Here is a 24,718-nt window from a genome sequence, read left to right as displayed (position 1 = left end):
TGAACACAACTATTTCCCATTATTTTTTTTTTAAAGATTTTATTTATTTGACAGAGATCACAATTAGGCAGAGAGGCAGGCAGAGAGAGAGGAAGGGAAGCAGAGTCCCTGCTGAGCAGAGAGCCCAATGCGGGGCTCCATCCCAGGACCCGGGGATCATGACCTGAGCCAAAAGCAGAGGCTTTAACCCACTGAGCCACCCAGGCGCCCCTCTCATTATTTTTAAGAAGTTTTATGGTTAATCGAAATAAAAATAACCACTGTAAAATTCAGATCCACCTGAGTGTAGGCAAAGCTGAACTCTGGACAAACCGTGGAACACGGAACCAACAAATACTTACTTATAGCTATGAAATTCATTTTGTGGTCACTTTACAGTATTTCTACCTTCCCAATTATGGTTATTATTAAAATTAATTTTACTTTCAAAACTATTATTAAACAATTGGAGGCAAAAGGAGGAGACCTAGAGTATTGTCTGGGATGAGAAACGGACCATGAATCATTTTCAAAGTCAATAATCCAGCAATATATAACAGAGAATTGACAACACAACACTTAAAGGATAATCTTGCTTAAAAAAAAAGAGAGAAAAGTCATACCAATCAGCTTGATATTATTGTCTTCATCTAGTAGCAAATTCTCTATCTTCAAGTCCCTGAAATAAACAAAACCACAGAGCATTTCAGATAAGGCATTTGAAATCATGGAGTAACATTTTGCTTCTGAAGGCAAAGGAACTGTCTGAGAGCCATTTTGAACCAGCCCAAAAAGCCTGCTGCCAAAACTCACACGATCGACAAGTAAATATTTATAAGTATGATACAATTAATGGCTGCAGACTGAAAAAGCCAAAGGATTTCAGAAAAGGAGAGAGCCCTGAGGGCAGAACACATCCTGAGAAGTATCTGGAAGGAGTGGGAACAAAGCTGAAACTTGGAATTTAAATAAACGGGGTTGGGAGAGACTGGAAGAACATTCTGCGACAGGCACTGCCTGAAACAGGTGGGGAGGTGGGGACATACCAGTGTGGCCACGGGTTGGTGAGCTGGTGAGAGACACCAGCCGTGGGAAGGAACAGACTCGAGGAAGCATCCAAAAAAACAAATTGAAAGATGACAAAATTTATCCGTTCTTCGAACTCCATCCATGGAGCTCAAGTGTCATCTACAAATTGGCAGGCGATCATCTACTTAAGCAAGCAGACATCATGGCAGGCAGAAAAATGGACACCAAAGATGTTGGCTCCTAATGCCTGGTGCTACACCTGAGTGGATGTTACCGTTACCTACCCAAAAGGAATGAAGTTTGCAGATGGGGTGAAGATTGTTAAATAATCTGTGGGTGATTCTGACTGATCACAGACACTGGGGGACCTCGAAGAGTGGATGGGAGAAATGTATTCAGGCTCAGGCTGATCAGGCTCAGGGATCTGTGGGAGCTGAATGTAAGCTCCTAGCCAGCAGGAAACATGACAGCCTTGCTCACCACTGCACCCCAGTACCTTTGCATGTCCCAGGCATTCAGTCAATACAAATGAATCTACTTTACTGAAGAGATTGTTTAGGATTTCAGAAGAAAAAAATGTGAGCGGAAGTATATATTTGGTCATCACCACCATCTAAGTTGATTACAGTATAAGCATCTTTAAGCTGTCAACTCAGACACACCATGAGTATTAGATATATAAGAACATCTTTCTCTTACAAACACACACACACACACACACACACACACCATGTTCTCTTCCATGGTTTTGAAACACACAGCATTCTTAGTCCAGTTTTTCTCTTTTTCCCACTTTTGAGCAGAGGCATAGGCAAAAGAAATCCTTTTTTCCTCCTATCTCTACTGTAAGGAATAGAATAGTGTAATCATAAGGAAACCTGGCAACGGACAACACTACATCAAAGTCTTGGGACAAAAGGGAGCAGGACTTTTCATAAATAAACAGGAGAGCAGTGTCCCATATGTCATGAGGATAGTTGTTCACAGCTTGGTCCCAGCCAGGCCAGCTCTAGCCAGGAGCTAGAAATCTGGATTTTATCCCAGTTTTTAAATGTTGGCAACAAATTCACATTCACAACAGTAACAACCATGCTGCATGGGCCAGCCTTGCAGACAAGACATGGCCTGCAAACTACCAGTTTTCAACCTCAGTACGTGGGGAGGGGAAGCTGAGTCTTGAAAGGACATGAGATTGCCCAGGGAGAGAATGGGGGGGGAGGGGGGGCGTCAGGAACCCTGCTGTCACAGGAGCGAGGAAGGGAAGCACTGGGAAGCATTTCAAGACGGGAAGAAGTCAAGTGCAGAAAAAGGTGAGCTCTAAAAAGCGTCCAATGTCTTTCAAAATTGGAAATGTGGCTGGTAGCCTTAGGGCTGGACACTTGGATGAGAAGGATGGTCTGAGTTGAAACTTGCAGCTAGGGAATATGGCTATCTTCCAATCTGCATACAGCCACCCACCTGGGGAGGCGGTGGGGATGGGGGGAGAATTGGATCCTTCCACTTGGATCCAGTTGAAACAGTACACACATTATCTAAACACGATGTCAGCCTTTAAAAGGTATCATGTGGGGCGCCTGGGTGGCTCAGTGGGTTAAAGCTTCTGCCTTCGGATCAGGTCATGATCCCAGGGTCCTGGGCTTGGGAAGCCTGCTTCCGTTCCCCTTTCTCTCCCTGCCTCTCTGCCTACTTGTGATCTCTGTCAAATAAATAAATCTTTAAAAAAATAATAAAATAAAAGGTATCATGCATGTCCAAATGCAGGGTAACCCCCAATATACAATAATCTCCCCCTCGTTTTTCCAATGGGAAGACTCTGTCCCCCAGTAAAGGGTTTTTGGAAAACACAATTATGTAATTTTTTTAATGCAATGGAATTATCAAATGACTATCTACAAAGCTGCACTATTGGCTTTAAGTGCATATACCCTAATATTAACTTTAGAAATATTGTTCCCACACCCTTACAGTTCATGAAACAGTTTCACTGAAACACATCACAGCCAGGACCAGGATGACAGAGTCTTCGTGCCGTATTACCAGAGTGGCACGGTCTTAAAGTTGACTGGATGTTTGTCACAAAGCACTTTTTGAATCGCTTGCTGGTAATCTTATTGCAAGCCATTTAAATAATAAGCGTCCATTTAAAATCTCTATAAATTAACCACTCAGTGAATTGTTCTTAGAGTCGACTCCCAAACCCTCACAATGGTGAGGTCCAATCGTGAGACGTTATCATTAAAGCCCTGTAAAATGTCCTGGCCTCCCTTTCTCTCTGTTTCCTTGGGAGATTTCTAGAGCTCCCTAAGTCATAAGTGAGTCCAGGTGAATGTGGCTTTTCCAGTAGTACTTGGTTGTTGAAAATGAGGCACTTCCTCTTTTTGGAGGAGAACCAGGACACGATCTAATTCGACCTTATATTCAAGCATATACGGTAATTCCAAAAAAAAACTGCCCTCGCACACACAACAGTGGGCCAGCAATAGCCCAAACTGAGATCCTGTGAAAACTGATTATAAAGCAGCAGTGCTATTTAAATCTAAAGGAAGGCCACAGTTTGTTTCTACAGAAATTCAACCTCCTTCCCTGGAAAGAATGGAAGCCACACTAAGGTATTGAAGGAGAAGTTTGGTTCAGAACATCCACTACGGAGAAAAACAATTTAAAGAGGTGAGGCAGAGAAAGCAATTGCTGTGCATTATAAAGCGAAGCTGGATAATTCTGGAACCACAAAAGCCTAGAGAACAACCACAATGATTAGAAGAATGATATAAATGGGAGACGAAAAATAAGAAAAAAATGCAAAAAAAAAAAAAAAGGCCCACTTTTGAAATCAGGAAAATGTCATAAAAGCAGGGGAGGAAGTATAAAATGTAATGATTAGGCAAAATGAAATCGGTTTTCATTTTCACCCACTGCATCCCAGAATAACCTACTTCAACCCCTGGGGCGAACGCTCAGAGCAAACATGTTCACCGGCTGTTGGCCCCTGTATCACCCTTTTGTCAATGTGTCTAGAAGATTTCAGCAATCACCAATCTAACTGCCTAAAGATTCCATGACTCGTTAAAGGCGAGCTCCATTAGTCTCTGTCCAGCAGATGAGTGAACCTAATCCATCCAAATGAAAGGAACATTCGACCGCTTTTGGCTTCATCTATTTCTACCTCCCACCTTGTCTTTCGAAAGATCTAGAAGGAGGGGGTGACTATTTTCCTTCTGACTATTAGGGGAAAAAAGCATTAAAATCATATTTTTAAAAGTACTTTTTGCCTAGTTATTAGCTCAAAGAGTCAAAAATGTGTGGACATAAATGTTCCTTACAAAGCAGCTTTATTCATAATTACCAAAACTTGGAAGCAACCAAGCTGTCCAGTGGGTAAATGGATGAACAGACTGTGGTCCACCCAGACAAAGGAAAGAAATGAGCTATCAGGTCAGGAAAAGCCAAGGAGGAAGCCCAGTGCGTGTTCCTGAGTGGAAGGCGCCAGTCTGAAAAGGCTTCACACTGTGAGATTCTAACCATGGATCCTTGGAAAAGGCAAACCTATGGAGACAGTAACAAGATCCCCGATTGCCTGGAGGAGGAGAAGGTGGAACAGATGAAGTAGGTTTTTTTTATAGGTGGTGAAATTATTCTTTAGGATACTGACATCATGCATTTGTCAAAATCCACAGAATTATACACCACAGAGAGAGCCCTAAACCACAGGCTTTAGTTACTAATGATGTATCAGCACCGGTTCATGAATTCTAACAAAAGGACTGCACTATTACAAGATATTAACAGGAAAAACAATGTGGAAGTGGGGTGGGAAAGCAAGTGCAAACTCGATGGTTTCAGCACATTTTTCTGTAACCCTAAAACTGCTCTACAAAAATAAAGTCTCTTAATTCTTTAAAAAGTACCTTTTGGGTATTTTTCCCCTTTCCCTAGGAGTTCAGTGCTAGGAACGTTATGGCCACAGTCACAAGTGCCTCACCCAGGATGTTCACGGCAGTGTTGAGGATTCTTACCCCCTGAAATTAATAATGAGTCCCATTCAGCACAGTGGGCCACTCAGACCCTCTGCCCAGCTCATTGACAATGACCAAAGGAGCCACAAAATGTTCCCAAGAGGCCACAAAACAAAGAGACACCTCTTTGAATAATAAAAGAGGGATGAATCTATTCATAAGGTTTTAGTGTTAGCTATTACAAGGTAGCTTTAAAAGAAAAGACTGGTAGGCCTCTGTTATCCAGAAATCCTCCCGTGAATCACGTGAAAAGCATGGTGCTAACGCTAGCTCCACCCCCAAGAACAAAATATTTGGCTCTCTTGAGTGTCAGATTTGACATGGGGGAAGGAAGGTTCTGGACAGCTGACTGGTTCACACTTGATGGTGGAGGCAACGCTCAATTTCACAGTAATGCTCCTCGATCATATTGATCACTTTATGGAGAGGAGAGAGAAGTAGGTCGCTCTTCCCACGGTCCGGCAGGGTGAGGAGTTTCTCCTCGTGGTAGGCAAACTGGAAATTCGGAGTAAACTTGTAACTCGGGGAAAAAAAGGGAAGGAAAGAAGAAGGCCCCACGGATGGGGGGAAATAGCTTTTTCCTTGGCCAAAGGAGCTTCAAAGAGGGGTCAAGACAAGCAAGAAAGAGGGCGGGGCGTGCCCCAATATAAGGGGGCACCAGAGGATCGGTTTACCTAGACAGTGCTGGGCGGAAGGATGCATGTATCTTGGGAATTTACTAAGGGAAGTTACCATGTGTCTTGGGAACAAAGGAGGGAGCCCAGCCCAGAAAAGGCCTCCCGGGGTACAGGCACGGACCCTCCTCTGGAAGCTGGGCCATTCTGGGAGACATGCCCAAGGGTTTCTCATCACAGCGCTCTGCAGACCCGACCGTGGGTCAGGGGTGTACCATGCTTCAGGAAGGGGGAGACTGGGGAGACTGAGAGGGCCCAGGGAGAGCCCTAATCGCCAGCCCTTTGTTCTAGTTTATTTCAAAAGAACAAGCTCCAACAGGACTAACAATTAAAGGTTCACCCACAGGCTACGAAGCACGCTCCCCTGCACCTACTCGTTCACCCACACTCTACTGGCATTTCTTAACCGATGGCAATCTCTGAGGTCTGGAGGCTAGCCACCAAGAACTCCAGTCACAGCCCTCCCAGACAGAGGGGCGTGTGTTGACCCCCGTTGCCATAACAAACACACAGGGCCCCAGTGCTCCGCGGGTGAGGGGAGGGGAAGGGCTGCTGGGCCCCTTCAGACCAGAGGCAGCCAGGAGCAGTGCCGGGGAGGTGTGGCGGGGAAGCGTGTGTGTGTGTGTGAGTTGTGTGTGGATGTGTACATGTGTGTGCATGCGTGTGTATGTGGGTGGGCTGGCATGTGTGTGTGTGCACAGGCATGTGTGTATATGGGTGGGCGTGGGTATGCACATGTGCACACGTGGGTGTGCATGTGTATGTGGATGGGCTGTGTGTGAGTGTGCATAAGTGCACGAGTGCACGTGTGCATGCGTGCATGGGTACGTGGGTGGGCGCATGAGTGTGCATGAGTGCACAAGTCCACGTGTGCATATGTGGGTGGGCGCGTGAGTGTCCATGTTTGCACGAGTGCATGTGTGCATGTGTATGTGGGTGGGCGTATGAGTGTGCATTTGTGCATGCATGCAAGTGTGTGTGGGTGGGCGCGTGAGTGTGCATGAGTGCACGAGTACGTGTGCATGTGGGTGGGCGCGTGACTATGCATGAGTCCGTGTGCACACGCACACTTGTGTGTGTGCACATGGGCGAGCATGTGTGTGTGTGCACACCTGAGCACACACGCAGGCACACACACTCAGAACACTGGGATGGGAGTAGAGGAAGAGGCTCTCCTGGGCTTCCCCAGGCCCCACCCAGCCCCGCAGGGAAGATCGAAGGTCGGGCCCCTGACAACCCTCCAGCCTAGATGGAGGGACCCCCGAATGGGGCCACTCGTGTGGAAGCGGAAGATGAGAGTGAAGAACCGGGCGCCAAGTGCAGCCAGGGTTCAAGGCCGCGAAAGCAGGTGGCCGTGTGGCCTAAGCTGCGGAGGAGACGGGAAGACCCAGGGCAGACGCATTGAGTGTTCTCGGGGCGAGACCCCGCAGCGGGGGACAAGGAGAGACAGGCCCTCTGACCCACTGCCCTGCGGTTCTGGGCAAGTCATTTAAATGGGAAGTGCCGACTCTGGTCTAAAAGACGGCGTCCCGACCGTGACGGCCTGGCAGGTCGTGAGCAGGAGTCCATGCGTGAATGTGTCCAAGCGTCAGGTGGCCCCTCGGAGGCCAACTGGGAGGCCGGCCAGCCGCCAGCAGGAAGAGACGAGAGGCTGAAGCAGAGGGTAGTGCACTGGGGGGGCCCAGCAGAGACTCGGGAGGGTGATTAATTGGGTGATAAGCAAACAGCATTAGGGGCCGTTAGCCCTCCAATGAAAGGTCAGGGAGCAGGAGCCCAGAGGGTGGCCAGAGCAAACACAGACAGGGTTAGGTCTAGAGGAGAGCTCTGTGCCTGTGGAGATGGATTTTAGCAATAAGCTAAGAATAAAGTATCCAAGAAAAGCACACAACTCCCCAAGGCCATCAGCATTTTGCAGGAAACAGGAGAGGTGGTGTGTTTGGTTTTTTGGGGTTTTTTTTGGGGGGGGGGGTTAGGTTTGTCTTCAAAAGCACTGTATTAAAAGCAAATGACTTTTTAATCACTGGTTTACTTACAATATGGGCATTTTGATACAACACAAGAATAATTTGTTAAGCATGTACCTGATTCATTTATTCAGAATGAAACCTTTTATTGAGTTCCTACAGTGCTCCAGAAATGAACTGTTTATAAAATCAAAGATCCGTTTAGTCACTAAAAAGATGCGACTCTACAGATTGTGACCTGAAAAATAAACAAACTGGTACTAAGTCCATGAGGAAACTCCCTTGAAACTCCAGGGACAGTATGGAATATTCCAGAATGACCATGGACCTGGCTACCAGAAAACTTCCATCCCCAGGGCCAACTCTGACACTAGCTGTGCTCATTCAACTTCCCCTTCGTGCCTTCAACAGAGTCTTGCTGCGTGCCTGCCGGGCTCGAGGCTGAGCTCGCTTGTGGCCTGTGCAGAAAACAGATATCAAAAAAGTCAGTCATTGTTCGAGAAAAGTGTTTGGAAAGCAAAGTGGAAATGCAGCGTGCGTCTATGACCAGGGCGGCCAAGCCCGGAGAGCCGCCTGGAGGAGGTGAGCTTAGGGCAAGGACCTGAAGGATGAGCGGGACGAGTGCGAGCCCAGGACATCGGGGAGGCTAAGCGCTCAGTTTCCCAGGCACAGAATGAACGACGTTGGCTTGGGAGCAATGAGAGCATGTGCTCGGTTCCTACCGTCTCAGTTTTGACACGATACCTGAACTGACTCTCAGTCCTCAAAACTGCCATGTGAAGTAGATAATCCATTATCCCCACTGTGGAGGGAGGCATGAAAACCCGAGTGATTTGCCCCAATGTGGCTTGTACGTGGCACAGCCAGCAGATAAGGGCGGACGGTCTAGCTTCCGAATCAACACCCCTGACCGCAGGACACCCAACTCCGCAAAGCTGCTGCGTTAGAGCTCTGTGAAGTCTCATAGTTCCGATCATATTTTTAAAACCCAAAACCTTTGATATATATCACCAGTGCCTCTGGATAGGTGCTCTCTCTCTCTCAGCAGAAGGCCCTGGGAACCCAAACAGTTCCTAATCTCCTCCGCCTTCCCCTACACCTCCCCTCTCCAAGAAAACCTAAGGGTTAAAAGTCTCAAGACCTTTCCAGTGCTTCTTGTCAGGCCCAAGAGAACAAAGAAGCGTCCCTCTCTTCCCCTGCATTTCTCTTGAGCACAGAGGGCCCTTTCCCAATACTGATGAATGAGTAAGGTCATGGCCTTAGGAGCGGCAGCCCTGACGTCCGTCCAAACACGGGCTCTCACTCCCTTTGATCATGTGTCTCTCTGTCCTGGTCCCGCGGGGCCCCACGGCTTGTCTCTTCCTGCTTAGGGAGGGCGGTATTGTGTGACCCTGTTATGTTTTGTCTGTACAGTTTGATTGGATTTTGTTATTTTGAATGAGCAGATGAATCTCAAATTAGCCTCTCGGTATAATGACACTTTTCACTGATGGATGTTAAGCATCAACGCTCCATCGACAACAGGCAAATCATCAGGTTTTGGCATCATGCTAGGTAAGCACGTTTGAGGGAAAGAGAAAAGAAAAAGCAAAAACTCTTAAACGTGGAGTATCTCAGGCAATCCTAACACGGGGTAATGAAGAAACGGGACCATACACTTCTTTTGCAAAAGGTCACCGTCGCAGCCCTCTTACAGCAAAAGTCACAAAGGTATTGGTGGGTCCAGTTTACAAACAAATTTCTCTGCCAGCTCAGGGAATCTGCTAGATAGAGCTCTGGTTTCTTTTTTCCTTTTTCCACTTAGAATATTTACATGATTTTTCGAGATCTGCTTCTTTTAAATGATCTTTTAGTAGTTCTGAGTAGATAATTAAATATTTAGATCCCATGTCACAGGAAACGAGGGCTTTGCCAAGCATTAAGCTGATGAGAACCCAAGGATACAGTATCAGCCTAATCAGGAATTGCGCATTTAGAGCACACTCTCTGACCCCGTAACTGTAACCGTAACCGTAACCAAAAGCCCTTCCAATCACCGCATATGCACAGCCACCAAAATTCATCCCGAATCTTTTGGGCTGATCAAATCTATTTGCTCCGAAATCTGCCCACCAGCGACTCCGGGCCACCCCCAAAATACTGCAGTCTCTTACTCGTTTGCAAAATCTACTTTCAAAATAATTACGAAATTCATTCCATCTCTGCAGCACAGAGGAGAGAAATTCCCACCAAGCAGAGGGGCTACGGGGGACAGCACACCAGCAGCAAGCTGGGTCCAGGATGCTAAGAGCCCGCGGTATAGAATCCGGGAAAGCCACGATATTCAGCTGAAGTCACCCATTCTCACGCGAGGTCTCCACCACCTAACCCCCAACAACGTCTGTGCGCACCGGCGCTCTTTACCGTGATTTCTAGAAAGAAACAGGAAGAACTCCTCCAAAACAACATCCAGCTTTCCAAAGCCTCCCGAACTTTAAAAGATCTGAGCCTCTGCCCTTCCAGGCTGACGGATCTCTTTCCAAGGAGCAAGGAAGAAGTAGAACGCCAGAGATCAGAGGAAGAAAACCGCCCGTCTTTGCTATCAAAACATTATTAAATTCATTCCTTTGACATTCTGGCAGTAATTGCACTGGGAGAGATTGGAATTTGTTAAAATAACTTGAAAAGGGGTGTTGAGAGTTTTCGGTGCGAGAGGCCGGGGAGTCATGCACAGCCCTCCCCGGCTTTCCCTTGTGCATCCTCGGAGGCCTGTGACGCCGGGCCCTCCTCTGGGGTCTGACAGCACGAAGCCCTTGTCACAACACCCCGAGCATCCCCCCGCCCCGGCATCCAGGTTCTGCTGTGGCCAGCAGAGCCCCTTATCCCGGCTGATCCATTCCCGAGGCTTCTGTGCCTTTGTCATCGCCATAAACAGAGCGCGAACCAGGCACACTGGCCGCTGTCATTCTCCTAATCATGGCAGAGTGGTGACAGGGCAGGCTTCACACCGGTATTGTGGGAGAGAGCCAAAAATAGTGTTATTCACTTAAAATTTCTTAATGTTCCCTTCCTTGCGGATCTCAACTCCAAGAGTTCGAATGAACTGTGATTTCACGACGACACGGGTGACTAAAAATATGTTCACAGAGAGAGTCTCTCACCTCGGGGAGGGAATGATCCACTTACAGGGTGCCTGGCCAGGGCCGGCCCCGGAGCAGCCCTGAGCCAGGGGACCTCCCCCTTCGGTGTCCCAAGGCTTCACCCAATGGGACAGAGCATCCGAGCCCGTTGAGTGGGGAAAGCCCTCTTCACCTGGAAAGCCTACAGGTTCTGTCAACGAAAGGCCTAGAGCTGCCCTCTGCACCCATCAGAATATGAGTGGTTTTCAAACCCAGAGCATGCACCATGAGAAGCTGAATTTTTAAAAATATGTGTCTGGTCTAAAAGTCAAACACAGAGCAGCCATGTGACCTAACAGGTCCTCTCCTAAAGGCAGAATTTTGCAGAAGGGAAAACACATGCTCATGCTGTAACCTGTATACGAAGGTTCAAAGCAGCATCGTTCACAGAAGCCAAAAGGTGTGAACAGCCCAAAAGTCCACCAGCTGATGAACAGATACACAAACGGAGTCTCTCCGTACAATGGACTAGTATGCAGCCATAAAAAGGAGTGATAATCAATGAAACAGGACCCTTAATTTTTCTCAACAGCCCAGAGTGATTACTGATCCTAACTTCAAGAACGAAGAACTACGCACTTATTGGTGAAGTCCACGTTTCCTTGGGAGGAAAAGATGGCCACTTTAAAAAAAAAAATTTTTTTCTCACTTCCTTTTAATACAGAACTAAAAATGGCAACATTGCCAAAAATGCTATTTCCTTTCCCTTCTCCTTGTGGAGCTTCTCCTCAGGAGGGAGCAGATCATTTCAAGAAAAAGTTTGATTTTCGTAAGCATTCGCAAGGTGGGTCTGGCTTATGGGAAAACCCCTCCCTTGCAAGTGCAAGGTCACAATTTACATGCTGATTCAGTTCAGCTGAATAACACATCTATGGAGTGACTACCACAGGTAAAGCAAATATAATGAAAGCATCATCCTTAGCACGAGCCGAAAAACCATCTCATGCCACCGTAACACTGATTCTTCTTTCAGACTCCCAACCAACTGGACTCATTACTATTTGCAAGTCAGAAGAGCAGCCAACACTCAACGTGGCTGTTACTATGTACCAAGCCCACTTCCAAGTACTTCTCATATATTCACTCATAGCCTTCTCTGTTAACCCTTACACCAGCCACAAGTGTAAGTATCATTATTATTCCCATTTTACAGAAGAAGAGACTGAGGTTCAGAGTGGCTAAGTAACTTGCCAGCGTCACACAACTGTGAAAGTGTAGAGCCAGGATGCAAACCCAGGTTCTCTGGCTCCTGATGTCACTCTCCTAACCCCATGATGGCATTAACCCAGCCCACAGAATAATTCCACGACACATGCACAAGAATGGTAAAGCCCCCTGCAACCATCAGCCTTGTGCAGAGCATGCGGAAGCGCTGTCCAGCCGTTCAGCACAGAGTCTCCATTGCGAGGAGGGGAGGGCCCTCACCTGTGCACCACCCCAGCCCGGTGCAAGTGCTCCACAGCGGAGATGAGCTGTCTGATGTATCTGCGGGCTTCAGATTCCTCCAGACGCTTCTTCTCATAGATCTTGTGCATCAGGTTGCCCCCAGGACACAGCTCCATGACCAGGTAATAGCTATTCTCCGTCTCCAAGATATCAAGGAGTTGGGTGATGTTGGGATGACGGATCATCTGCTGAATCTGCCCTTCTCGCCGAAGGTTCTTGGTGACGTAAGTGTCCTTTTTGGCTCTCTTCTTGTCAATGACCTTTATGGCCACCTGAGGAGACACCGAGAACACAGCCATTGTCAGGCCCTGCAACCAGAGCTTGTTCCCCGTGCCATTCCAAAGAACCCCAGGGAGATACATAGCTACTCCTCTGTCCCAGGAGAAAAGCCTGATTTAAAATGGCATCAAGGGGGGGACACCTGGGTGGCTCAGCGGGTTAAAGCCTCTGCCTTCGGCTCGGGTCATGATCGCAGGGTCCTGGGATCGAGCCCCGCATTGGGCTCTCTGCTTGGCAGGGAGCCTGCTTCCTCCTCTCTCTCTGCCTGCCTCTCTGCCTACTTGTGATCTCTGTCAAATAAATAAAATCTTTTAAAAATAAATAAATAAAGTGGCATCAAGGGGATGGGGGCACCTGGGTGGCTAATTCGTTACGCATCTGCCTTTGGCTCAGGTCATGATCCCAGGGTCCTGGGATCGAGCCCCGCATCGGGCTCACTGCTCAGCAGGGAGCCTGCTTCCCCCTCTGCCTGCTGATCTGCCTACTTGTGATTTCTCTCTGTCAAATAAATTAAATATCTTAAAAAATAATAATAATTAAGTCTTGGGGGCGCCTGGGTGTCTCAGTTGGTTAAACATCTGCCTTTGGCTCAGGTCATGATCTCAGGACCCCGTGATCGAGTCCCGCATCAGGCTCCCTGCTCAGCGGGGAGTCTGCTTCTCCCTCTGCCCCTCCCCCGGCTCATGCTCTCACATTCTCTCTCACTCACTATCTTTCAAATAAATAGGGAAAATCTTTAAAAATAATGAAATAATAATTAAATCTGGCCAACATTCACCTGAACTATGACAGCAATGTCCTACCTCATTTCCCTGGTGCTTGTCTTGACTCCCCTTGAAGTCACTCTATGCTCTGCCCTAAAATCATTGGGTCTGGAACTCTGATTTCTTGTGTAAATCTCTTTGGGACTTATCACTGCCTACAGGGCAAGGTCCACACTCCCTGGCCCAGCCTTCAAGCTCTACCACCTGGGCCAACCCCGGCTGCGCTGGGTGGCCAGTCTCCTCTTTCTCCCAAACACACACCGGGTTACCCTCCAAGTCTGTGCTCACGCCACACACCCCCCACCCATCTGAACACTCCAGTCCTCGAGCCATTAACTCCAGTCCCACCTCCCTCCCAGAGGGTGCTTTCACTCCTTTTCCCTCGGGCCCACCACAGCCATCAGCTGGGATCCCCCTGAAAGCGCCCATCCCTTGAAGCAGGGACCACGCTCCTCCTCTCCATCACACACACTCTGCATAAACAGTAAGGGACCAACAGGTTACTACCTGAGCAAATCCTAAATATCTTAATTTATTATCTCTTCTGGAGAGCAGAGTCTCACTTATTGTTTTTTTTTTTAAGTTTGTAATTGACATGCAACAGCACAGCAGTTTTGGCTGTACGACATCCTGATTTGAGACGTCCTGATTTGAGATGGTGTTGAGCCTACAAATGGATTACCACGATAAATTTGGTGAACATTCATCACTACACATAGTTACAACTTCCGTGCTTGTGTGATATGAATGTTTCTGTCCTATCTCAGCAGCTTTCAGATACACAAGACGGTATCATCATGCCGTGTGTTATAACCCTAGGACTTACTTCTAACTGGAAGTTTGTGCCTTCTGAACCCCTTCATCCACTTTAATGGGGGATCTTCAGATCCTTAATCCAAAGATATGATGAAGAGAGAACAATCAGCCAACGCACCACACAAGCTGGGGGTGTGCTGTACTCCAAGTCAGCCTGGGGCTGAGGTTGTCCCCCCAGAGCGGGTGAAGCTACACTCTGGCTGTGGTTTGGTCCCAACGAGGTCAGGAAGTGCTAGACTAAAAGCTTTATAAACTATACTCATTTGTGACCCCCCAAAAAGAAAAAAATATAGAGATACACATACACACACATGCAAACACATGCCTAGACACCGACGGACATCCACACCCACACACACACTCCTATGTGTGCGCACGTGAGTCCCCGCGTGTACGTATCCATGGTCTCCTGCGGGGGAGAAAGGGATGCTGAGAAGTACAATGAGAGTCTCTCTCTGCTCAAGTCTGTGTGGCAATGTTTTAAAAATTACACCCTCTGGCAATGAAATTCTTCAAAGTCCTATGAACAGACAATAGTCTGAAAGCCAGGTGGTAATACGATCTGCCCTTTTCAACAGAGCACGCAATAATTATGAGGATAATTTATTTAGCTCTTCAATCTCCTGTCATAGGTTACGTAAGGGCCACCCAAAGACTTTGGGTCCTACTCCCTGGAATGTGTGAATGTGGCCTTATTCAGAAAAGACGAAGGATTTTGAGATGAGATTAATCGGGACTCTCTGAGTGGGACCTAAATGTCAGCTCAAGCGTCTTTATGAAATAGAGGGGCGGGGGGGTGGCGCCTAGATTTGGCACAAATACCCAGAGGAGCAAGATGTGGGAAGGCGGAGAGACACCGTGAAAGCCCACAAGCCAGGGTGCGCCTCCACGTCAGAGCCATCGGAGGGAGCACAACCATGGCAACACCTTGATTTTGGTCCAATGACATTGACTTTGAACTTCTGGCCTCCAGAACGGAAGAGAATACATTTCCGTTACTTTAAGCCACCGCGTGTGCGGAGCTCTGTCTCCGCAGCTCTGGGAAACTAGTGTACCAGATGTGCCCCCTGTCACTGGGTACCTTCATTCCCACCTTCTGCTGGCTCTGAGAGCCCCCTGGTGAAGACCTCCAGCCCCCAGGTCACCGCACGAATCCCCCCTCTCCATTTTCCACACACCACCCCGTCCCCAGGCTTTTTAATTCACCCGCGACACTCATCCCCTCTGCCTTGATAATACTGAAAATGGAATGCCGTTCTTGATTACAGCTTTCCGTTGTCATCTGTAACAACCGAAGTGGGAAACACTAAGCGGGGAAATTAAGGGAAAGGCAGTCAATGATCAGCAAAGGGAGGGATCTAATGGAGTTTGACAGTAATCAGAGATCTGCAGGCAGAGTAGATCTAACACTGATTCTACCCGGTGGAAGCCTGGCATGCTGATGGGTCTGAAAAGAGAAACTGCTTGAGTCAGGAGAGTTTTAAAAAAGTAAAAATTAAGTGGGTACAGACTCGCTGAAGACCAATGCCAAGGACCCAAATGGAAGCAGTAGTTCGGGGAGGGCAGGACGGGGTTGTGGAGGGAGTGCAGAAGCCTGGACGGCATCCAGAGCACATCAAGAGAAAAAGTCTTGCTGTGGAAGGTGAAATCAAGGGTACCAGATCTTCACCAGAGTCAAGTTGCAGAGTCTCCCGAAATCTCACAAAGGAATCTGTTTCCAAAGATTGCCCCCATGCTTCCAAGATGAGTCTCGAGTCTTGTGCGGGGGTGAGGGGGGTGATGAGCAGAGAGAGAATAACACGGCTCCAGCGGACTCCAGCTGAAACGTGTTATTCACCAACTTTTCTCATTGAAGTAAGAAACTGCATTTCTCACAACCTGGCAACTCCTAGCATCCTCCCCACCCCACCCTCCTCCCACCAAAAAAGGAGGAAGAAGGAAGAAGGAAGAAGAAGAAGAAGAAGAAGAAGAAGAAGAAGAAAGGCCAACCAATGATGGATAAGATCAGCAAATTTAAATAGCTAAGCTCCTAAGAAATGAAAGGAAATCCCCCCAAGGCCAAAATGATGAGTACATGTACAAGAACTGGGTGCCTACGGGGTGGGGAATAGAAGATACAGGAGAGGGGCGCCCGGGTGGCTTGTGGCTTGGTGGGCTCAACGTCCCACTCTTGGTTTGGGCTCAGGTCCTGAACTCAGGCTTGTGAGATGGGGATGGAGTCCCGAGTCAGGTCCGCTCCCAGCAGAGTCTGCTTAACATTCTCCCTCCGGCTCCCTCTGCCCCTCCCGCTGTGTTCTCTCTCTCTCTCTCTCTCTCGTTCTCACTCGCTCTCTCTCTCTCTCTGAGATACGTAAATAAATGTTTGGAGGTGGGGAGATGCAGGCGAGAAGCGGGTAACTGCAGGCGAGAAGAACTCGAGGATGCAAAGGAAGAGGTGGAGGAGTCGCCCGGGCATGGAGGGGGAGGAGCAACGCGGGGAAAGGGGAGGAGCTATGCAGGGAAAGGGGAGGAGCAATATGGGGAAAGGGGAGGAGCAATGCGGGGAAAGGGGAGGAGCAATGTGGGGGAGGGGGAGGAGCAACGCGGGAAAAGGGGAGGAGCTCAAGCGCCTGGATCCCAATCCATCAGGAGAAAGATGATTTGCAGAGAGGAATTCGTGCTTAACGGCCTGTATTGGGAGAAAAAATTCCAACACTGAATGAAGGAAACACAAAATGACCCTGTCATGACACACAGTCATTCCTAAGATAATGGGGACAAAGCACGTAGTACGATGTCAGGCACATGGGAAGCGCTCCTTAAATTGATGCTCTTACTCTCATTACCATGTTACTTTCACTGAAGCAGCCTACAGAGAGGGTGAAAAAGCACTCCGGCTTAGCTCAGCTTAGATTTTTTTTTTTTTTAAATGTGCGTTTCCGTCCCCAGCCGATTAAAAAAGACACCTGGCCCGCGTGTCGGTGTCCTGAACTCTCTGGAATGGGGTTGCCTTTAAATCCCAAGGCAGTGGTTTAAGAGCAGCCTAGTCTCTCATCTTCTTTAAATATTGACTTTGTTGAGACCGTCTACATAGGATCAGAGTTAACGGGATTTAAAATTCATCCCTTCATGCTCCATCCCCTTCCGCTGCCTTTAAAATTCATTCCTCTCAAGTGCGTCAAGAATCGTCAAGAATCGTAGATGTGGCTCATCTCTGAAAGGAAAAGCCAGATGCAAAATGGAGCTTCCAGAGGACTAAGAAAAAAGAATGCTGACCTAAGACCTACTTCTTACCATCCCCAAAACCCACAGGGATGTTTTACCCTTCCTACAATGTGTGCCGTGGTTTCGAAAGTTTAGGTCTTTCCTTAATGTAAGCGCTTTCATGCCATGTTTTAAATAATCAGAAGGTATAGGGAGGAAGAGGCCACGACCAACAGAATTTTATTACATGGAAATTAGCCGAAAAAGGAGCTTTCCTCCAGAATGTTTTGGTTTCTTTCTTTCTTTTTTCCTTCTCTTTTTTTTTTCTTTCTTAAGATCTACTTATTTATTTATTTGAGACACAGAGAGAGCACACAGGCACGTGAGTGGGGGAGAGGCAGAGGGAGAGAGAGAATCCTCATGCAGACTGCCCGCTGAGTGAGGAGGCTGACGTGGGGCTTGACCCCAGGACTCCCGAGATCATGACCTGAGCCAAAATCAGGAGTTGGGCGCTTAACGGACTGAGTCACCCAGGCGCCCACAGAATGCTTTGGTTTCTTAATGAATAATGTACGTGAAACTCAAATGACTCTTTTCTCCTTCAGCAAACATTTATTAAGCACCTAAAATAACACTTGACACTGTTCCAAATGCCAAGTGTATACTACGGAAGAGACCTAGATCTCCAGACCCTCTCGTGGAGAGAACTCAGATCCTTTGTCGTGGTTCAAGATTATCATCTGTTCTGGACTGAAGGCGGTCCTCCTGCTACAAAATGTGTGTATGGAAGCCAAACTCCCCAGGTGACTGTACTTGGAGAAAAGAGCCTTTAGGAGACATATATGATTAAAGGCGAGGATAAGGGTGGGCCTTAATCTGGTAGGACTGGTGTTCATATGAGAAGAGGAAGAGATACCACCGATTTCTCTCTCTCTCTCTCTCTGCACATGCATAGCGGGAAGGTCATAGGAGAACGCAGCAAGAGGACAGCCATCTACAAACAAGAAAGGAGGCCTCACCAGAAATCAACCCTACTGGACATCTAGCCTCCAGAGCTATAAGAAAATAAGTGTCTGTTGCTTACCTTCAGTGTGTGGCCTGTAGTCATGGCCACCCAAGCGAACCAAGAGATCATCCAAGCATCAGAGAATTCTATGGGATTCCCTTATCTTGCAGAAGAATGAAAACCTAAGTTAAGAGCCAAGAACTCATGTCCCTTCACCAAAGGCTGGAGCCAGACCTGTTTCTTTCCTGCTTTCTACCCTCCAGCAGGTGACGGGGAGGCACAGCACATCAGCTGGGCCTGCGGACTCCGAGGCCCCGGGGCCTTGATACCAGGGCCTGTCTCTGCCACTTGTTAGCCTGGACCTCTCTAAGCCTTAGCTTCCTTACTTTAAAAAAAATAATAAAAATTTAAAATGCAGGGAAGGATAATAGTGTGTACCTCATAGGGATGCCGGAGAGAGAAACCAGGCCACCCAGGAAGAGTGCTCGGCATCCAGAACATTCACGGAAGCCCTTAATAAGTGTTCACTGCCGGGAGCCGCGTGTTTGTGCAAGAGGAGTGGACACAGAGCCAGGAAGGCCCTCCCCCAGGCTCCCACCCCCACCGCTCCCTGTTGACCTCACAGGCGGGTCTGGGGCCCTCAGAGCCCCCCAGTCAGGAGGTGAGAGCCGTCTCAAGCGTCCGCCCCAGGCCTCCTCCCTCCTTCCATGATGATGGGCTCATGTGCCGCCCGCCGGGCTCTACCCCGGGCTCCCCCACTTTGTGACCCGTATGTTGGTGAGACCCAACACCCATGTCATGTTCACACCTCTTTTCTGAGCTCTGTCTCCACCAACCCCTCTGGGCTGCCTCCCCAGTCCTGCCCCCCAAGCCCGGCCTGGAATTCGCCCCCAAAGGGCGGCCCTTCCCTGGCCGGGCCCCACTCCCTCCTGACCTCAGAGGACAGTTTACTTCTCCAGCCTGGACTGCCTCAGGTCACAGACACCTCCCCAGCTCTCACGCCCACCACACATGTTAACAGCTTGGGACACCTCACTGAGATCCCTAGGGTCTATAAACTGCCTCTCTTTTGGGTCCCCCAGCTTCTAGCTCAGTGCTTGGCTCTTGGAGAGCTACTGGGGGAGAGAATGGAAGGAAGGGGGAGAAGGAAGGAACAAAAGGAGGACAGAGGGTCCCCTCAGTCGGCCACAGGTGGTCAGTACGGTGGCTTCCTGGGCACCCCTGCCTGCTCCTGCCGTGGGTAGGTCTAACGGCTCCAGCCCTCCTCATCCTCTGCTACAAGACAGGCAGACCAAAATCCTTCCCTTTGACTGTGGAAATGCCACCTGTGGATGTGTTTCAGCTTGTGCGGGATTACGAAGCAGAGACACAGACGTGTCCTCTTCGAGAAACGTCACCTTCCAGGAGAGGCTTCCCAGACCCGTCTGATTCCAGCTGTGCCCATGCCCTGTGCCCCCACCATGGATGCACCCACCATCCCTCACTCTGCCCTGTGCTTTTACTGGGCTCTATCATGCTGTCCCTACTTCTCAGCACAACATTCGCCCACCTCCACACCCCCTTCGCAGACTCTGGGCCAGACCCCTCTCCGCTTTTTTCAAGCCTCATCCTTTTTCTAGAACCCTCTTCTTCTTAGAACCCCCTTCTTGGCACTAGCCCCACTGTCACCTCAAACAGTGGCCTGCCCTTGTGTGCCCAGTGCCTGGCACAGTGTCGGGAACAGAGGAGCTCAGGAAACAGGTACGAGAGCAAAGGTATGTGCAAACTAAGGATAGAGGGAGACAAGGAGCAAAGACGGATGCCTACAGCCACCCCCTGTGTGCCCTGGGGATGCCGCTTCAGGCTCAACAGAAGGCACACAACTTAGACTAAATGTTAGCAGAAGCAGATCAGAGGACACTGCGCAAAGGGTATCCCTGGCGGCCCTCTCTGGGCAAGTCAGAGAGAGAAAGAAATTTAGGATCACTGTCAAGCTAAAGGCGGTGGGCTGATGTCTCCTGCTCCCCATGCATGGACTGAAACCATCCCGCCAGCCTCCCCCATAAAGCCGTTTCATGCTTCCCAAGCGTCTGGCTGAGTATAGGAGAAATCACTAGGGAGAGAGGCGCCGTGACCAGAGTTAAAGGGTGCGTCTGAGACCCCTGGCATTCCAGAGCAGAAGATCTGTCACTCTTCACCAGCCACTCCCTGGGGTCACCTAAGTCCCTCTCAACGCCACAGCTAATTATGGACTGGGCCTGGGCTGGGGAGCCTTTCTCCTTCCCAAACTGGTCTGACTCACCTGTCACCTTCTCGAGAGCAACTAATGGGGGGGGGGGGCGGTGGCGGACAGGAAAGTTCTCCAAAAGCAAGGACCAACCCCCATTTCTCCTGGAGGAAGAGCCAAGTGCTGATGATGCCCGCAGCTCCCCACAAGCTGCCAGCTCACTCCCTGACCCCATTACCCTCTGGTCCCCCTTCCCATTCCCGCCACTCACCCACTGCTTCCTTACCGTTCCTCGGATGTGACAGGAGTATCCCCCTACTGACAGCTATAACCACCAAGCCCTTAATACAATCCCCTTACTCCTGCCTGCTCCCCCCGCTTAGCACTGGTTACTTCTTAAATCCTATACCGCCCGCTGATTGAGTGTGGGATCAACCTGACCCTCAATGCCCCAGAGGGGAAGGCACAGTCCTCCGTTCTTCACTGACACGTTCTCACCATCCAGAAGGGTCTCTGGCATACAGACAGCACTCCAGTATTCTTGAAGGAAGGAAGAAATGAGTACAGTGTGGTTGGAAGAAAAAGACACTAGTAACTACATCAGAATCTGTTATAGACTGAATTGTGTCTCCCCACCCAATTCACCTGTTAAAGACCTAACCCCTCCTGTGATTATTTGGTGACAGGGTCTTTAAAGAGGAAATTATAAGTAAACGAGGAAATGGGGAGGGGGTCCCCTCATCCAAGAGGACAGGGAGCCTTCTAAGGAGCGGAAGAGACACCAGGGGTTCACAGCGCAGAGAAAAGAAGGCAGCCGTGTGCAAGGCAAGCACAGGGGTCTCAGGAGAAACCGAACCTGCCAACACCTTGACCTTGGACTTCCAGCCTCCAGAGCTGTAAGAAAAAAAATGTCTGTGGTTTGAGCCACCCATGAGGGCAGTTCTAGCAACCTAACGCAGAACGTTTACAAAAGTTATTAGCAGTAATTGAACGGCTTACTCTGTATCGCATTCTAACAATGAAGTCTGGATGAACAACGCTGGACCAAATGAATTGGGCAAGGGGGTGAGCTGGAGGGACTGTCCCTAAAGCCGGGAAGAAAATGACAAGGGCCCAAGGGCTCTGAGGCTCCAGCCCGGGCTGATGCGCAAGGGCTGAAAACTGGAGCGATTAGCATGACCCAGTGGGGAACTCTGAAAATAAACAGGTTTCACGCCTTCTTCCCAAGAAATGGTATGTGTAAACGCATCCAAGTGGAACGGGGGCCTGTGTGCAGGATACTCATTTCGCAGAAAGCAGAAAATATCCTTTGCTGGCTTTGTAATTAATTTCAAGGTTGCTCCGATTCACAGAGAGACGATGCTCGACAGCAAACACACATCGCTGTCTATTACAGGGGTCCATTAATTGCTGCTAGGGACGCAGCCGAGCGCGATAGCTTCTGACCCCTGGTTCCCCGCCGGCCGCCCTCCCGCTGCTGCACACTAAAATCTGTCTTCTTGTAAATGAGGGGGAAAAGTTTCCTTCCCCAGTTTAAACAACAGAGCTCAATGGGACAGGATTTGGCAACAGTAACAGAACCCTGCTCCAGGTAAAGGCAAAGAGCTCAACTCCAGTGGATGGGCGGGGGGGGGGGGGGGGGGGGGGGGGGGGGGGGGTTGCAGCTCGCAAGGCACGCCCACCCAGTAGACTTCTGAAACCAAGGTGCTGGGATTCTCTGTGCTGGGCTCCAGCTTCCGCTCAGAAAGCAAATCACATCCCAACGCCCTAGAACTAGCTTGCTGGTGGGAAACCAGAAACTGATTCCTGCAAGGAAGGAAAAATGCAAACTAGAGAATTTTCAGATGGCAAGGTACACTGGTGGGGCCCTGTACCAAGGGCAGTAGCTACACAAGCTGGAATTCTTAGCCAAAACCCCTTTATGAAGACAGAATATGCCCACCGCTTGGTCATCAAAATCCACAGAAAAGTAACCCCAAACTCCAGTGCCCAGAGTTCTCCACAACTCAGGAATCTCCAGGGGAGAGGAAGTTCGGATTAAAACAGGTAATGCTAAAATCATTTCTCTTTGGCTTTGGAAAAGAGTCAAAAGGCCCAGCTTGGCAACAGAAAACAAGTTTTTTTACACCGAAGAGAGTTAATCTGGGTATTCCCCACCAGGCTTGGCTCCCGAAGTGCCAAATACATTGAATCCATAAATACCTAGGTTAAAAAACTGAATACCCAGTTTTCTCCAATGTGCTCTAACTCCGATCCCCCAGCAACCCCTTCCTGCTCCATATTCCTTCCAGTTTGGCCCGGGTTTTAATTACCCAGAATGTCACTTGGTGACAATGGAGAGGAAGCCGCAAGTGACGTCATCTGAAAGCAAAGAGATGGTTGAATCCACAACAAAGTGGGCTGGTTAGGCAGGACCGCCCCGGCCACCCATCACTACCAACGCGCTGAGAAGAGCAACGTCCCCACTGCCCATGTGGACGGCCTGCACCCCACCCCACTATAGCCAGCCTCACCAAAAATCCCAACTGTCCCTGTTCTCTGTGCTCCTGTCCTGGAGGCCATCTCATCTCCAGTCGTTGCCGGAGCCATTGACTCTCCCTTCTCCCCTCCTGGCAACCAGTCATCAAGTCTCCTCCAACAGCTTCTTCCTTCTAAGGACTTCCCTGCCCTCTGTCAGGTCTCCCTCCTCCTCCAAACTGAAGCATTAGAGTCCTCCTTCTAAGGATGGTTAAGATCGTCCTTTAAAATAAACCTGATTCCTTAATGAGAAATTTATTTATTTTCTTTTTTTTTTAAGATTTTATTTATTTATTTGACAGAGAGACACAGCGAGAGAGGAACACAGGTAGGGTAGTATGAGAGGAAGAAGCGGGCTTCCTGCTGATCAGGGAGCCCGACATGGGGCTCGATCCCAGGACCCGGGGATCATGACCTGAGCTGAAGGCAGATGCTTAACAACTGAGCCACCCAGGCGCCCCCTTAATGAGAAATTGAAAAAATCCTTTTCGATCTGGCACCAGCCCCCTAACCTTCTCCTCTGCTTTTTTTTTTCCCCCCTTAACATTTTATTCTGACTAGCTTCCATCCTATCAACTTTCACTGACCCAGCTGTTTTTGGTCAAATATTTTCACGTAAGAGTCACAGGGAGACTTACGGTCCTTAGGGTCTTGGTTATTCTTTTTTTATTATTTCTTTTGCTAAGACGCCTGCCATAAAATAAACCATTACTAAGTATGTTCATAACGGTTGTGCGACCATCACCATCTTCCATCTCCAGAACACGGTTCACCTTGCAAACCTGAAGCTCTGTCAATCTCTTCAACAAATGGTGTTGGGAGAACTGGACAGCTATATACAAAAGAAAATGAAACCGGACCACTTTCCTACAGTGTACACAAAAATAAACTCAGAATGGATTAAGGACTTAAATGGGAGACCTAAAACCATAAAGAGCCCCAGAAGAGAGCACAGGCAGTAATTTCTCTGACATCGGCCATAGCAACATTTTTCTAGATATGTCTCCCGAGTTAACAGAAACAAAAGCAAAAATAAACTCTTAGGACTACATCAAAATATAATCTTCCGCTGAGCAAAGGAAACAATCAACAAAACCAAAAGACAACGTACTGTACGGGAGAACACATTTGCAAATGAAAATGATAAAGGGTTAGTATCCCAAATGTATAAAGAACTGATACAACTCAATGCCAGAAAAAAAACAAATAATCCAATTAAAATATGGGCAGAAGATGTGAACAGACATTTCTCTGAAGAAGACATCCATATGGCCAGCAGATACATGAAAAGATGCTCAAGGTCACGCATCAGGGCAATGCAAATCAAAACCACAATGGGATTTCCCCACATGCCTGTCAGAACGGCTAAAATTAAAAAATGCAAGAAACAACAAGTGTTGGTGAGCATGTGGAAAGAAAGGAACCTTTCTGCACTGTTGGTGGGATTGCAAACTGGTAGCAGCCACAATAGAAAGCAGTTTGGAGGGCTTCAAAGAGTTACAAATAGGGCTACCCTTGGATCCAGTAATTCCACTACGGTGTGTTTATCCAAAGAATGCAAAAACACTAATTCAAAAGGATATATGCACCCTTATGTTGCTGTAGTATTATTTATAATAGCCAAATTATAGAAGCAGCCAAAGTACCCTCAACAGATAAACAGATAGGATAAAGAAGACATGGT

At 48.5% G+C, this 24,718-nt stretch overlaps 1 protein-coding gene across 1 annotated transcript in view; it reads right to left on the bottom strand.

Moving 5' to 3' along the window:
* Window positions 1–24,718, bottom strand: part of HUNK (hormonally up-regulated Neu-associated kinase) — a 98,618-nt gene that overhangs the window by 47,297 nt on the left and 26,603 nt on the right. The window contains exons 2-3 of the mRNA XM_059392255.1: window positions 12,243–12,535; window positions 603–658 (exon numbers count right to left, since the gene is read on the bottom strand). Of these exons, the coding sequence (XP_059248238.1) occupies window positions 603–658; window positions 12,243–12,535 (349 nt within the window). The remainder of the gene's footprint in view (window positions 1–602; window positions 659–12,242; window positions 12,536–24,718) is intronic.

Source organism: Mustela nigripes, chromosome 2 (genome assembly GCF_022355385.1).
Source record: "Mustela nigripes isolate SB6536 chromosome 2, MUSNIG.SB6536, whole genome shotgun sequence".
In the NCBI taxonomy this organism is placed as follows: Eukaryota; Metazoa; Chordata; class Mammalia; order Carnivora; family Mustelidae; genus Mustela; species Mustela nigripes.
This window is presented reverse-complemented; position numbering and strand designations above follow the sequence as displayed.